Source organism: Bos indicus x Bos taurus, chromosome X, assembly GCF_003369695.1.
Source record: "Bos indicus x Bos taurus breed Angus x Brahman F1 hybrid chromosome X, Bos_hybrid_MaternalHap_v2.0, whole genome shotgun sequence".
Lineage (NCBI taxonomy): Eukaryota > Metazoa > Chordata > Mammalia > Artiodactyla > Bovidae > Bos > Bos indicus x Bos taurus.
The window spans coordinates 87891825-87905122 of NC_040105.1; the positions used below are offsets into that span (position 1 = coordinate 87891825).

The following is a 13298-nucleotide window of genomic DNA, read 5'->3' on the forward strand; positions in this document are numbered from 1 at the left end:
TGTTTGGTTTATTGACCTGACATGGGGGCTGAACCAAGGGACCGGAGCTCAGGGCTGGAGAAGCAGAGCCTGTTGGCTCCCAGGTGACCAGCTCACGGCCACCCTCTGTCCGTTTCAGCACACAGCCGCCGGTGCAGAGGGCGGGGGCCAGTCCCTGGTCTCTCCCGGATCCTGCCTAGAGGATTTCCGGGCTACTCCTTTCATCGAATGCAGTGGTGCCCGGGGCACCTGCCACTACTTTGCCAACAAATATAGTTTCTGGCTGACAACAGTGGAAGAGAGGCAGCAGTTTGGGGAGGAGCCTGTATCTGAGACGCTGAAAGCTGGACAGCTCCACACCCGAGTCAGCCGCTGCCAGGTGTGTATGAAAAGCGTGTAGGGTGGCACCTGCCACTCTGCCCCATGCCCTCCCCTCCTGCACACAACGGTCACCTCACAAACCCGAATGGTCTGAAGAAGGAAGGCCTAAGCCCTTTTGCCCATCTGTCAAGCTGCACCTTGGAGTCTCGTTTGGGCTGGACTACTGGACCTTGGTCACCCCCACCCTCAGGCCCCCTGGGTGAGCCCACCCTGCTGAGGTCTGCTATCCCATTTCAGTCAACCTGGTGCTACAATTCGGTCTGGATGTTTGCGTGATTCTTCATGGCTACCTCAGAAAGACCGCTAGGCCACCACTTTCTTAGAATGCTCGCTTTCCTCACCATCTTGATCAGAAAGCTCTTCATGATAGCTAAGGAGTCATTCCTCTATGTCCAGCGGTCACCACACGTTATTTGGCTTAAACTAGAACCCAGTGTTTCCACACACAAAAAAATTTTCTCTGGTTCAACATTATGGATGGATGGAGCCTGCACAGGGCAAACTCTCACTCTTCACGGAGACCGAATGAGGTGCTAGCCAGTAACCTGGGGTGAGCTTTGACTCCTTCGACAGTAAGCACGACTGTGCTGGAAGGCCAGCTGCCAAGAGGGGCTCATCAACTTCATATGGTCGTAGACAAATCAATTCCTCCTTGTCAGCTCCCTCCCCAGCCACAGGCAGCAGACTTGGCCTGATGTACAGTAGAGCAGAGGATGTACCAAATGGGGTCAGACCCATAAAGGGAAATGCGAACTGCCACCCTTTCTCCTGGGCTGGGGGTAGAGAGGAGGATGGGTAAGGAGGTGTGAATTTTGCTTTTGACTCCAGGAACAAAAAGGTAAATCCCTTGTCCCAATTTCTCAGAAGCCCTTGTTTATTCCAAATGCCATCCAGATGTGTGCAATGTGGCAAATCAACACTGCAGTGCTGGTTGCTTTGCATTTTGAGGCTGTGAGAGACTTGCCATTAAAATTTCCATCCAATTGCTCTTTCATAGGTAGCCTGTTAAACCATTTTGATGTTTTTTTAATCCTCATAAAAATCTAGCACACTGCTCTCTTTAACAGTTAGCAGACCCAAAGCAAGCCTGGACAGATTATAAACTATATCGTATTCTGTTTAGGGGGATTATTTTAACCATTTCCTTTAATTATCAATTTCCCAGAACACTTAGCTATGTTGACATGAGGCAATTCCTTCCAGGTGATTCTGTTTCCTTAAATATTATATAAACTGTGCCAACACACACAAAGCATAATCAGTATAATCCGACCTATTGTTACCTTCACTTCTTGAGTAATAAGCATGGTGTCAGCTTTGTACATTGCAAATAAAAGGAATTCAATGTGAACATTTGACTCTTTGACATTCTTTGATGAAAATTTTTCTAAAGCCCATGTCACTGAAATTCCTAAGTCCCCCTCAGAGCCTTGGGGGTTCTTGTTACTGCAAGTTGAACTTTACAACATAACAGTGAGGCACAGAAAAATACAATGAAAGTCAAGGGCTGAAAATGTCTTCCAATAGGCAACAAATCTACAAGTTTCAAGATAAGCTTACTACTGTTTTTAGCCCCATCACATGCTTGAGTTCAAGAAAGGGCTTTCCATACTTCTGGGTTCTCAGGATCATTTGTAGATTAATCAAAAGGAGAGAAATTTTAAAGTCATTAAAATCAAATCTAAGATATATGTGCATGTATTTGTATATGCATAAAATATAGCCTCTGGAAGGATAAACAAGAAATTAATAACATTGGGAGGGTTCAAGGAACAGAACTGACTTGTGGGAGGGAGAGACATTTCACTGAATACCATTTTGCATCTTTCAAATTCTGAATTCACTGGAATATACTACCTACTGGGTAAAATAAAAATATGGAATCTAAGGAAATGAGTATTCAAATATTCTTAACTGTACCAAAAAAAAAAAAAAAAAAAACCCACCTTAGTTTGGTTTATTTCCTTTATTTGATAGTTTTCATACTGCAGTTGCTGGCCTTCCTGGGGCCTGCTGGGCACTTTGTTGAGCATGGAGGTGAAATGCATACAGGTTGAAAAAGACAACAAGTGGAAAATGGGAAAATATCACTGGGATGTGAGGTACATCCACACAGGAGAATGGTTAGCAAAACCAATTTGATGAATATGTGCTTTAAAACTTAGTATGTTGCTAGTCTTGAAATTAAGGGCTTCCCAGGTGGCTCAGTGGTAAAGAATCGTCCTGCCAGTGCAGGAGACGTGGGTTTGATCTCTGCATCGCAAAGATCCCCTGGAGGAGGAGGAAATGACAACCTACTCCAGTATTCTTGCCTGGGAAATCCCACAAACAGAGGATTTCAGTCCTCTGGCAGGCTACAGTCCATGAGGTCGCATAGAGTGGGACACGACTTAGCGACTGCACAATAACAACAGTCCCCAAATAGTATTTGATACACAGATTAAATGTCACCACATGAATAATTATCTTTCCAATTATGATTATAAAGCAAAAGGGAGTCAAATTCAACCACAATTTTTAATTTCCCAAACAAAAATCAATAATTTAAGTCAGTGATTAGCAAACTACAGCCTGGGGCTAAATCCAGCCCTTCCCCTTTTTTTTTGTAAATAAAGTTCTATTGCATTACAGCCAGGCTCTTGTGCATGCACACTGTCTAGGGCTGTTTAGGTGCTTCACCAGCAGAGATGAGTAGCTGTGACAGATGCTACATGGCCTTCAGAGCCTAAAATATTTCTTCTCTGGCCCTTGACAGAAAAAGTTTGCAGACCCCTGAATTAAGTGATAAATGATTTAAGGACAGGGTGACATCTGACAAAAGTATCAGTTAAGATGGGGACAATGACCCATTCAATAGTAAGCTTCTCTCAAATAGGAAGATCAATAAATATGCATTTGATGTAATGTCTTTGACATACTTTTTGAGATCAATTATGATTATTTAAATACATATTCAAATACTTTAACTAGAACATTTTGTTCTTGTTACAATTGTTCTGATACAATGATTAACACTTTATTATTAGAGCAAGGGAACAGATTGCTTCTTAGTATTTAGCCCAAAGAAGTCAAACCTGAAAGGGTAAAGAAGCACAAGGTAACCATCTCTCATCTGCTGGTGCTGAAAGCAAGGTGGGAGTTGCTGGCTGTCCTCCATACATCCACCTCCTCATTCCAGCAGCTGAAGATTTGCTGTGGCCATGTAAGAAGCTGGGAAGCAAGAGATGGCTCCTAATCTTTCTGCTCCTAGATTCCATGATTGTTTTAGTTCCTTCTGGGGAAAGGGTATATTGTTCATTCTCTCTCTCTTTTTTTTTTTGTTGAGAAATGGTGATTGGCTCAGTCATGATTCCTATCAAGTTTGTATGCTGTTGGCATATTAGGCACTTGCTGACTAAAAAAGTTTTACGTGATGAGTTCGTGTTCTTCTGGTGCCAGATGGAAGACAGATCTCCAAGATGAGCTCCCACTATCCTATATGCTCAGAATCTCGAAATCTTCCTCCAGGTCAAATTCCTCTAGTTGTTCAGTAGAGTCAATGAACTCTATCAGAATACAGAAATGAAGGGGAAAAAAGCTTGAAAACCTTTGGTTCAACAGGTCAGTGCGTTACTCGGTAGTTAAGACCATACATTTTTTAATTGCTTTGCTACACAAAAGCTAGTGTAGAGGAGACTTATAGGTGGGACCACTGCCAAGTGTTAGCAATTCTCCATAAAGAATCAAAATAGTTTTAGGGGCCCAAGATGTGAGAGTAGAAAGATCTTGAGCTCACCTCCTCTTCCGAGCACAACAAAACCAAAACTATCTGCAGAACAACCATTGATGAAACAGACTGGAACCTACCAGAAGAGATCTTCTACAAATAAAGTCATAAAGAAGAATTCACAGCAATATGGGTAGGAGGGGCAGACTCACGATACGATCAAATCCCATACCCACAGGCGGGCAACCCACAAAATGGAGAATAATATCGTAGAAGCTCTCCCACAGGAGTAAGAGTTCTGAGCCCCATGTCAGGCTCCCCAGACTGAGGGTCTGGCATTCGGGGGAGGAGCCCCCCAGAGCATTTGGCTTTGAAGGCCAGCAGGGGTTTATTGCAAGAACCCCACAGGACTAGGGGAAATACAGACTCTATGCTTCAAGGGCCTACACAAAAATTTCATGTGTACTGGGACCCAGGGCAAAAGGAATAATTTGATAGGAGCCTAGACCAGCAAATTTGGAAAACTCATCAGTGGCCACAGGACTGGAAAACGTCAGTTTTCATTCCAATCCCTAAGAAAGGCAATGCCAAAGAATGTTCAAGCTACTGCACAATTGCACTCATCTCACATGCTAGCAAAGTAATGGTCAAAATTCTCCAAGCCAGGCTTCAACAGTATGTGAGCCGTGAACTTCCAGATGTTCAAGCTGGATTTAGAAAAGGCAGAGGAACCAGAGATCAAATTGCCAACATCTGTTGGATCATCAAAAAAACAAGAGAGTTCCAGAAAAGCATCTACTTCTGATTTATTGATTATGCCAAAACCTTTGACTATCTGGATCACAACAAACTGTGGAAAATTCTTCAAGAGATGGGAATATCAAACCACCTGACCTGCCTCTTGAGAAATTGTATGCAAGCCAAGCAACAGTTAGAACTGTACATGGCACAACAGACTGGTTCCAAATTGAGAAAGGAGTATGTCAAGGCTGTATATTGTCACCCTGCTTATTTATATGCGGAGTACATCATGTGAAATGCCGGGCTGGATGAAGCACAAGCTGGAATCAAGATGGCAGGGAGAAATATCAATAACCTCAGATATGCAAATGACACCACCCTTATGGCAGAAAGCGAAGAACTAAAGAGCCTCTTGATGAAAGTAAAATAGGAGAGTGGAAAAGTTGGCTTAAAACTCAACATTCAGAAAACTAAGATCATGGCATCCAGTCCCATCACTTCATGACAAATAGATGGGGAAACAATGGAAACAGCGAGAGACTTTAATTTTGGGGGCTCCAAAATCACTGCAGATGGTGACTGCAGCCATGAAATTAAAAGACGCTTGTTCCTTGGAAGAAAAGCTATGACCAACCTAGACAGCATATTAAAAAGCAGAAACATCACTTTGCCAACAAAAATCCGTCTAGTCAAAGCTATGGTTTTCCCAGTAGTCATGTATGGATGTGAGAGTTGGACCATAAAGAAAGCTGAGTGTCAAAGGATTGATTCTTTTGAACTATGATGTTGGAGAAGACTCTTGAGAGTCCCTTGGACTGCAAGGAGATCCAACCAGTAAATCCTAAAGGAAATTAGTCCAGAATATTCATTGGAAGTGGAGAAGGAAATGGCAACCCACTCCAGGCAACCTACTCCTGCCTGGAAAATCCCATGGATGGAAGAGCCTGGTAGGCTGCAGTCCATGGAGTCGCTAAGAGTTGGAGACGACTGAGCGACTTCACTTTCACTTTTCACTTTCATGCATTGGAGAAGGAAATGGCAACCCACTCCAGTGTTCTTGCCTGGAGAATCCCAGGGACGGGGGAGCCTGGTGGGCTGTCATCTATGGGGTTGCACAGAGTTGGACACGACTGAAGCAACTTAGCAGCAGCAGCAGCATTCGTTGGAAGGACTGATGTTGAAGCTGAAACTGCAATACTTTGGCCACCTGAGGCGAAGAACTGACTCATTGGAAAAGACCCTGATACTAGGAAAGATTGAAGGCGGGAGGAGAAGGGGACGACAGAGGATGAGATGGTTGGATGGCATTACCGACTCGATGGACATGAGTTTGAGCAAGCCCCAGGAGTTGGTGATGGACAGGAAAGCCTGGCGTGCTGCAGTCCATGGGGTCGCAAAGAGTCAGACATGACTGAGTGACTGAACTGACTGACTGACAGGCCAGACCTACCTGCTGGCCTTAGAGACTCTCCTGGAGAGGTGTGGGTAGGCTGCAGCTCACCAGGGGGACATAGACACTGATGGCAGTCATATTCGGGAATATTCTACCACATGAACATTCCTGGTAGCTGACATGTTGGATCACTAGTGCCAAGACCTGACCCCACCCAACAGCCTGTAGGCACCAGTGCTGGGACACCTCAGGCCAAACAAGTAATTGGGCAGGGCTTCCTTGGCAGCTCAGTGGTAAAGAATCTGCCTGTGATGCAGGAGACCCAGGTTCGATTCCTGGGTTGGGAAGATCCCCTGGAGAAGGGAATGGCTACCCACTCTAGTACTGTTGCCTATAGAATTCCATGGACAGAGGAGCCTGGAGAGCTACAGTCCATGGGACCCCAGAGTCGGACATGACTGAAAGAGTAACACTTCCACTTTTCAGACAAGCTGCCTGAAGAAGTCGAAAGCCCACAGCCTCTAGACATGCTCTCAGACATGGCCGTGCCCATCTGAAGGCCAAGTCCCAGCTCCACCCACCAGTGGACAGGCCCTGGCCCCTCCCACTAGGAAGCCTGAACAAGACTCTAGATCCGCCTCATCCACCAGGGGCCAGACACTAGGAGCAAGAAAACTACATCCTACAACACAGACCAGACCTGACCCTGGGATCACCTCAGCCCTGGCCCTGCCCACAGCAGGTCAATGAAATCTTTGGGACACCCCAGACCTCATACCCAACTGTATCAGGAACTAGCCCCACTTACCAATGATCTGAAACATGCTCTGGGATCCCTGGGCCCAGAAGCCACACTACAGGAACTAGCTCTGCCTGCCAGTAATCCAGCACTAACCTCTGCCATTAGTTGGCACAGCCCCAGAGTCTTCAGAACCCTGACTCCAGCCACCAGTGAGCCAGCACTAGCCCTTGGGCCCCCTTGGATTCTGCAACCAGCCACCTCACGACCAGGCCCCACTAAACAGCAACCAGCAGAATGTGCACAAGGCAGGGCCTGACGACCAACCAGACTTGATGCCAACTAAGTTAGTAGATGGCCCACAGAGTCAGCCCACCACAACAGAAAGAACCAAACAGCCCTCATAGGGGGAACACCTAGAGCACATAGAGAGGAGTGCACTTCTGGGACATATAGGATGCCTCCTTCAGAGGGCCACTTCTCCAAAGTTGAGAAATGTAACTAACCCACCACAGACTTAAAAATACAAATAGCAACTTAGGCAAAATGAGGCAGCAGAGGAGTATATTCCAGACACAGGAACAAGATAAAACTCCAGAAGAACAAAGTGAAGAGGAGTTAAGCAATCTATTCAAGAAAGAGTTCAGAGTAATGATTATAAAGATGATCAAAGAACTTGAGAAGAGAATGGATGCAAAGAGTGAGAAATTAGTTTTTAACAAAGAGAACATATAAAAAACAACCAAACTGAGATGACAAATCCAATAACTGAAATGAAAAATATACTAGAAGATGTATACCTATGGCTTATTCATGTTGAGGTTTGATGGAAAACAAAATTCTGTAAAGCAATTATCCTTCAATAAAAAATAATTTAAAAAAAGAAATGCAAAAATATATATACTAGAAGAAGCCAATAGTAGACTAAATGATACAGAAGAATGGACCAGTGTGCAGGAAGACAGAGCAGTGGAAATCACTACAGCTGAACAGAAAAAAAAAAAAAGGAATGAAAAGAAATGACAGTTTAAGAGATCTCTGGGACAGCATCAAATGCACCAATATTTGCATTATAGGGGTCCCAGAAGAAGAGAGAGATAAAAGACCTGAGAAAATATTAGAATAGATAACAGCTAAAAACTTCCTTAACCTGGGAAAGGAAACAAGCATCCAACTCCAGGAAGTGCAGAGAGTCCCATACAAGATGAACACAAAGAGGAACACACCAAGACATGATGTAATGAAAATTACAAAAATCAAAGATAAAGAGAGAATACTAAAAGCAGCAAGAGAAAACAAATAACATACAAGGGAACTCCCATAAGGCTATTAGCTGATTTTTCTGCAGAAATTCTGCAGGCCAGAAGGGAGTGACACAATATATTTAAAGTGATAAAAGGGGAAAACCTACAACCAAGAAAAAGATTCTCATTCAGATATGATGGAAAAATCAAAAGCTTTACAGACAAGGGAAAGCTAAAAGAATTCAGCACCACCAAACCAGCTTTACAATAAATGTTAAAGGACTTCTTTGCATGGAAAAAAAAGATCACAAATAAGAACAATAAAATTACAAAATGAAAAAGCTCACTGGTAAAGGCAAACATACAGTAAAGGTAGAAAATCATTCAGACAAAACTAGTAAGGAGGTTAAAAGAAAACACTTGTAAAGTCACCTGTATCTACAATAAGCAGATAAAGGATTCAAAAAACAATTAGATGTAAAACATGATATCAAAAACAGTAATCATGAGGGGAAGAGAGTACAAATGCACAGTATTTAAGATGCATTTGAAATTAAGAGATCAGCAACTTAAAATAGTCACATTTATATACAGACTTAAACAAAAACCACAAACCAAAAATCTATAATAGATACACACACACAAAAAGAAGGAATCCAAACATAACACTAAAGGTAATTATCAAATCACAGGAGAACAAAAGAAGAAAAAGGGGGAAAAAGACCTACGAAAACAAACCCAAAACCATTAACAAAATCGCAATAAGACACATATCAATAATTACTTTAAATGCAAACGGACTAAATTTTTCCAACCAAAAGACACACACTGGCTCAATGCATTCAAAAACAAGACCTATATATATGCTGCCTACAACATATTCACTTCAGATCTACAGACATATACAGACTGAAAGTAAGGGGATAGAAAAAGGTATTTCACACAAATGGATATCAGAAGAAAGCAAGAATAGCAATACTCATCAGATAAAATAAACTTTAAAATGAAGACTGTGACAAGAGACAAAGAAGGACACTACAAGGGATGAATCAAGGGATTCAAGGGATGCATCCAAAAAGAAAATATAAAAATTGCAAATATATATGTACCCAACACAGGAGTACATTAATATATAAGGCAAATAATAGCAGTTATAAAAGGAGAAATTGATAGTAACACAATAATAGTAGGCAACTTTAACACTCTAGTTACATCAATGGACAGATCATTGAGACAGTAAATCAATAAGGAAACACAGTTATTAAAATAACACATGAGACCAAATGAACTTAATTGGTATTTATATAGCATTCCATCAAAAAACAGCAGAACATTCTTTTCAAGTGCACATGGGACATTCTCCTGGCCACAAAATGAGCCTTGGTAAATCTAAGAAAACTAAAATCATATCAAGCATCTTTCCAACCAGACTCTATGAGATTAGAAATCAACTACAAGAAAAAAACTGCAAAAATCCACAAACACGTGGAGGTTAAACAATATGATACCAAACAACCAATGGATCACTGAAGAAATCAAAGAGGAAATTTAGAAGTACCTAGGGACAAATGAAAGTGAATATACAATGATCCAAAACTTATGGGTTGCAGCAAAAGCACTTCTAAGAGGGAAGTTTACAGCAATATAAGTTTACCTCAGGAAATAAGAAAAATCTCGAACAACCTAAACTTACACCTAAAACAACTAGAGAAAGAACAAACAGTACCCAAAGTTATGGAAGGAAATAAATCATTAAGATCAAAGCAGAAATGAAACAGAGACTAAAAAAACAAATAGAAATGATCAATAAAACCAAAAGCTGGTTCTTTGAAAAGATAAAAAAACTGATAAACCTTTAGCCAGACTCATCAAGAAAAAAAGGGAGAGAACCCATATCAATAAAATCAGAAGTGAAAAAAGAGAAATTACAACTTACACCACAGAAATACAAAAGATCTTAAGAGACTACTATGAGCAACTACACAGCAATAAAATAGTCTAGAAGAAATGGAAAAATTCTTAGAAAGGTACAATCTCCCAAGACTGAACCAGGAAGAAACAGAAACTATGAATAAACCAGTTACCAGTACAGAAATTGAATCAGAAATTTAAAAATTCCCAACAAACAAAAGTCCAAGACTGGATGGCATCACAGGTGAATTCTACCAAACATTTAAAGAAGAGTTAACAGCTATCCTTCTCAAACTATTCTAAAAAATTGCAGAGGTAGAAACACTTCTGAATTCATTCTATGAGGCCACTAACACCCAGACACCAAACCAAACAAAGATATCACACACAAAAAAGAAAATTACAGGTCAATATCACTGATGAACATAGATGCAAAAATCCTCAACACAATACTAGCCAACTGACTCCAATACATTGAAAGGATCACACACCATGACCAAGTGGGATTTATCCCAGGGATGCAAGGATTTTTCAATATCTGCAAATCAATATGATATACCACATGAACAAATTAAAGAATGAAAACCATATGATCATCTCAATAGATGCAGAAAAAGCTTCTGATTAAATTCAATATCCATCTATGATATAAACTCTCCAGAAAGTGGACATAGAAGGAACATACCTCAACATAATAAGGCCATATATGACAAACACACAGCTAAACATCATATTCAATGGCAAGAAGCTGAAAGCATTCCCTTTAAGATCAGGAACAAGATAAGGATGCCTACTCTTGCCACTTTCACTCAATATAGTTTTGGAAATCCAGGCCACAGCAATCAGAGAAGAAAAAGAAATAATAGTAATCCAAATTGGAAAGAAAGAAGTAAAACTGTCACTGTTTGCAGATGACATGATACTATACATAGAAAATCCTAAAGATGCCATCGGAAAACTACTAGAGATCATCAACAAATTTGGTAAAGTTGCAGGGTACAAGATTAACATACAGAAATCTATTGCATTTCTGTACACTAACAATGAACTATCAGAAAGAGAAATTAAGGAAATAATCCCACTTAGTATCACATTAATGGGCTCCAAAATCACTACAGATGGTGACTACAGCCATGAAATTAAAAGACGCTTACTCCTTGGAAGGAAAGTTATGACCAACCTAGATAGCATATTCAAAAGCAGAGACATTACTTTACCAACAAAGGTTCGTCTAGTCAAGGCTATGGTTTTTCCTGTGGTCATGTATGGATGTGAGAGTTGGACTGTGAAGAAGGCTGAGCACCGAAGAATTGATGCTTTTGAACTGTGGTGTTGGAGAAGACTCTTGAGAGTCCCTTGGACTGCAAGGAGATCCAAACAGTCCATTCTGAAGGAGATCAGCACTGGGATTTCTTTGGAAGGAATGATGCTAAAGCTGAAACTCCAGTACTTTGGCCACCTCATGGGAAGAGTTGACTCATTGGAAAAGACTCTGATGCTGGGAGGGATTGGGGGCAGGAGGAGAAAGGGGACGACAGAGGATGAGATGGCTGGATGGCATCACTGACTCAATGGACGTGAGTCTGAGTGAACTCCGGGAGTTGGTGATGGACAGGGAGGCCTGGCGTGCTGCGATTCATGGGGTCGCAAAGAGTCGGACACGACTGAGTGACTGATCTGATCTGATCACATTAAAAAGAATAAAATACCTAGGAATAAATCTACACAAGGAGGCAAAACACCTGTACTCCCAAAACTATAAGATGCTGATGAAAGAAACTAAAGATGACACAAACAGATGAGAAGATATACCATGTTCTTGGATTGGAAGAATTAATATTGTTAAAATCACCATACTACCCAACACAATCTACAGATTCAATGTAATCCCTAACAAATTAACAATGGCATTTTTCACAAAACTAGAACAAAAAAACTTTCCAATTTGTGTGAAAACAGAAAAGACCTCAAACAGACAAAGCATTCTTGAGAAAGAAGAACAGAGCCAAAGGAATCATGCTCCCTGATTTCATACTATACTACAAAGCTACAGTCATCAAAACAGTATGGTACTGGCACAAAAACAGAAGCATACATCAACGGAACAGGACAGAAAGCCCAGAAATAAACCCATGCACTTAGGATTAATTAATCTACAACAAGTGTAAGTTGCTCAGTCAAATCTGACTCTTTGCGATCCCATGGACTATACAGTCCATGGAATTCTCCAGGCCAGAATACTGGAGTGGGTAGCTGTTCCCTTCTCCAAGGGAATCCAAGGGATTCTTTATATCTGAGCTACCAGGGAAACCTAAGAATACTGGAGTGGGTAGCCTATCCCTTTCCAGTGGCTCTTCCCCACCCAGGAATCAAATCAGGGTCTCCTGCATTACAAGTGGATTCTTTATCAGCTGAGCTATCAGGGAAACCCAATCTACTACAATGGAGGCAAGAATATACCATGGAGAAAAGACAGTTCCCTGAATAAGTGGTTCTGGGAAAATTGGACAGTTACATGACAAAGAATGAAATCAGAATATTCTCTAATACCATATACAAAAAATAAACTCAAAATAAATTAAACACCTCAATGTAGGACTGGATACTATGAAACTCCTAGAGGAAGACATAGGCAGAATACTCTGAAATAAATTTCAGCAATATTTTTTTGGATCTATCTCCTAGAGTAATGGAAACAAAAGTAAAAATAAACAAATGGGACCTAATTAAACGTAAAAACATTTGCACAGCAAAGGAAACTGTAAACAAAACAAAAAGATTACCTATGGACTGGGAGAAAATATTTGCAAATGATGTGACTGCAAGGGATTAACTTTCAAATACACAAACAGCTCATATAGCTCAGTATCAAAAAACAAACAGCCCAATCAAAAAACAAGCAGAAGACTTAAATAGATATTTCTCCAAAGAAGCCATACAAATGGCCAACAGGCACATGAAAAGATGCTCAATATCACTAAGCATTAGAGAAATGAAAATTAAAACTACAATGAGGTATCACCTCACACTGCTCAGAATGGCCATCATCAAAAAAATCTACAAATAATAAATGCTGGACAGGATATGGAGAAAAGGGATCCCTCTTATACTATTGCTGGGAATATAAATTGATGTGGCCACTATGGAGGACAGTGTGGAAGTTTCTTAAAAAACTAAAAATAGAGTTACCCTATGATCCAGCAG

At 41.1% G+C, this 13298-nt stretch overlaps 2 protein-coding genes across 4 annotated transcripts in view; one reads left to right on the plus strand and one right to left on the minus strand.

The window, feature by feature from the left end:
- The window catches only part of COL4A6 (collagen type IV alpha 6 chain), a 337616-nt gene extending 335905 nt beyond the window's left edge, over nucleotides 1–1711 (plus strand). The window contains exon 46 of one of the 2 annotated variants that reach the window (XM_027534988.1): nucleotides 119–1711. In XM_027534988.1, coding sequence (XP_027390789.1) covers nucleotides 119–379 — 261 coding nt within the window. In that variant the 3' untranslated portion in view covers nucleotides 380–1711. The remainder of the gene's footprint in view (nucleotides 1–118) is intronic. The other variant, XM_027534989.1, reaches the window with a different exon arrangement.
- A 591-nt stretch (nucleotides 1712–2302) lies between these two features.
- ATG4A (autophagy related 4A cysteine peptidase) overlaps nucleotides 2303–13298 on the minus strand; it is an 81102-nt gene continuing 70106 nt past the window's right edge. For both annotated transcript variants that reach the window (XM_027534991.1, XM_027534990.1), the window contains one exon: nucleotides 2303–3905. In XM_027534991.1, the coding sequence (XP_027390792.1) occupies nucleotides 3835–3905 (71 nt within the window). In that variant the 3' untranslated portion in view covers nucleotides 2303–3834. The remainder of the gene's footprint in view (nucleotides 3906–13298) is intronic.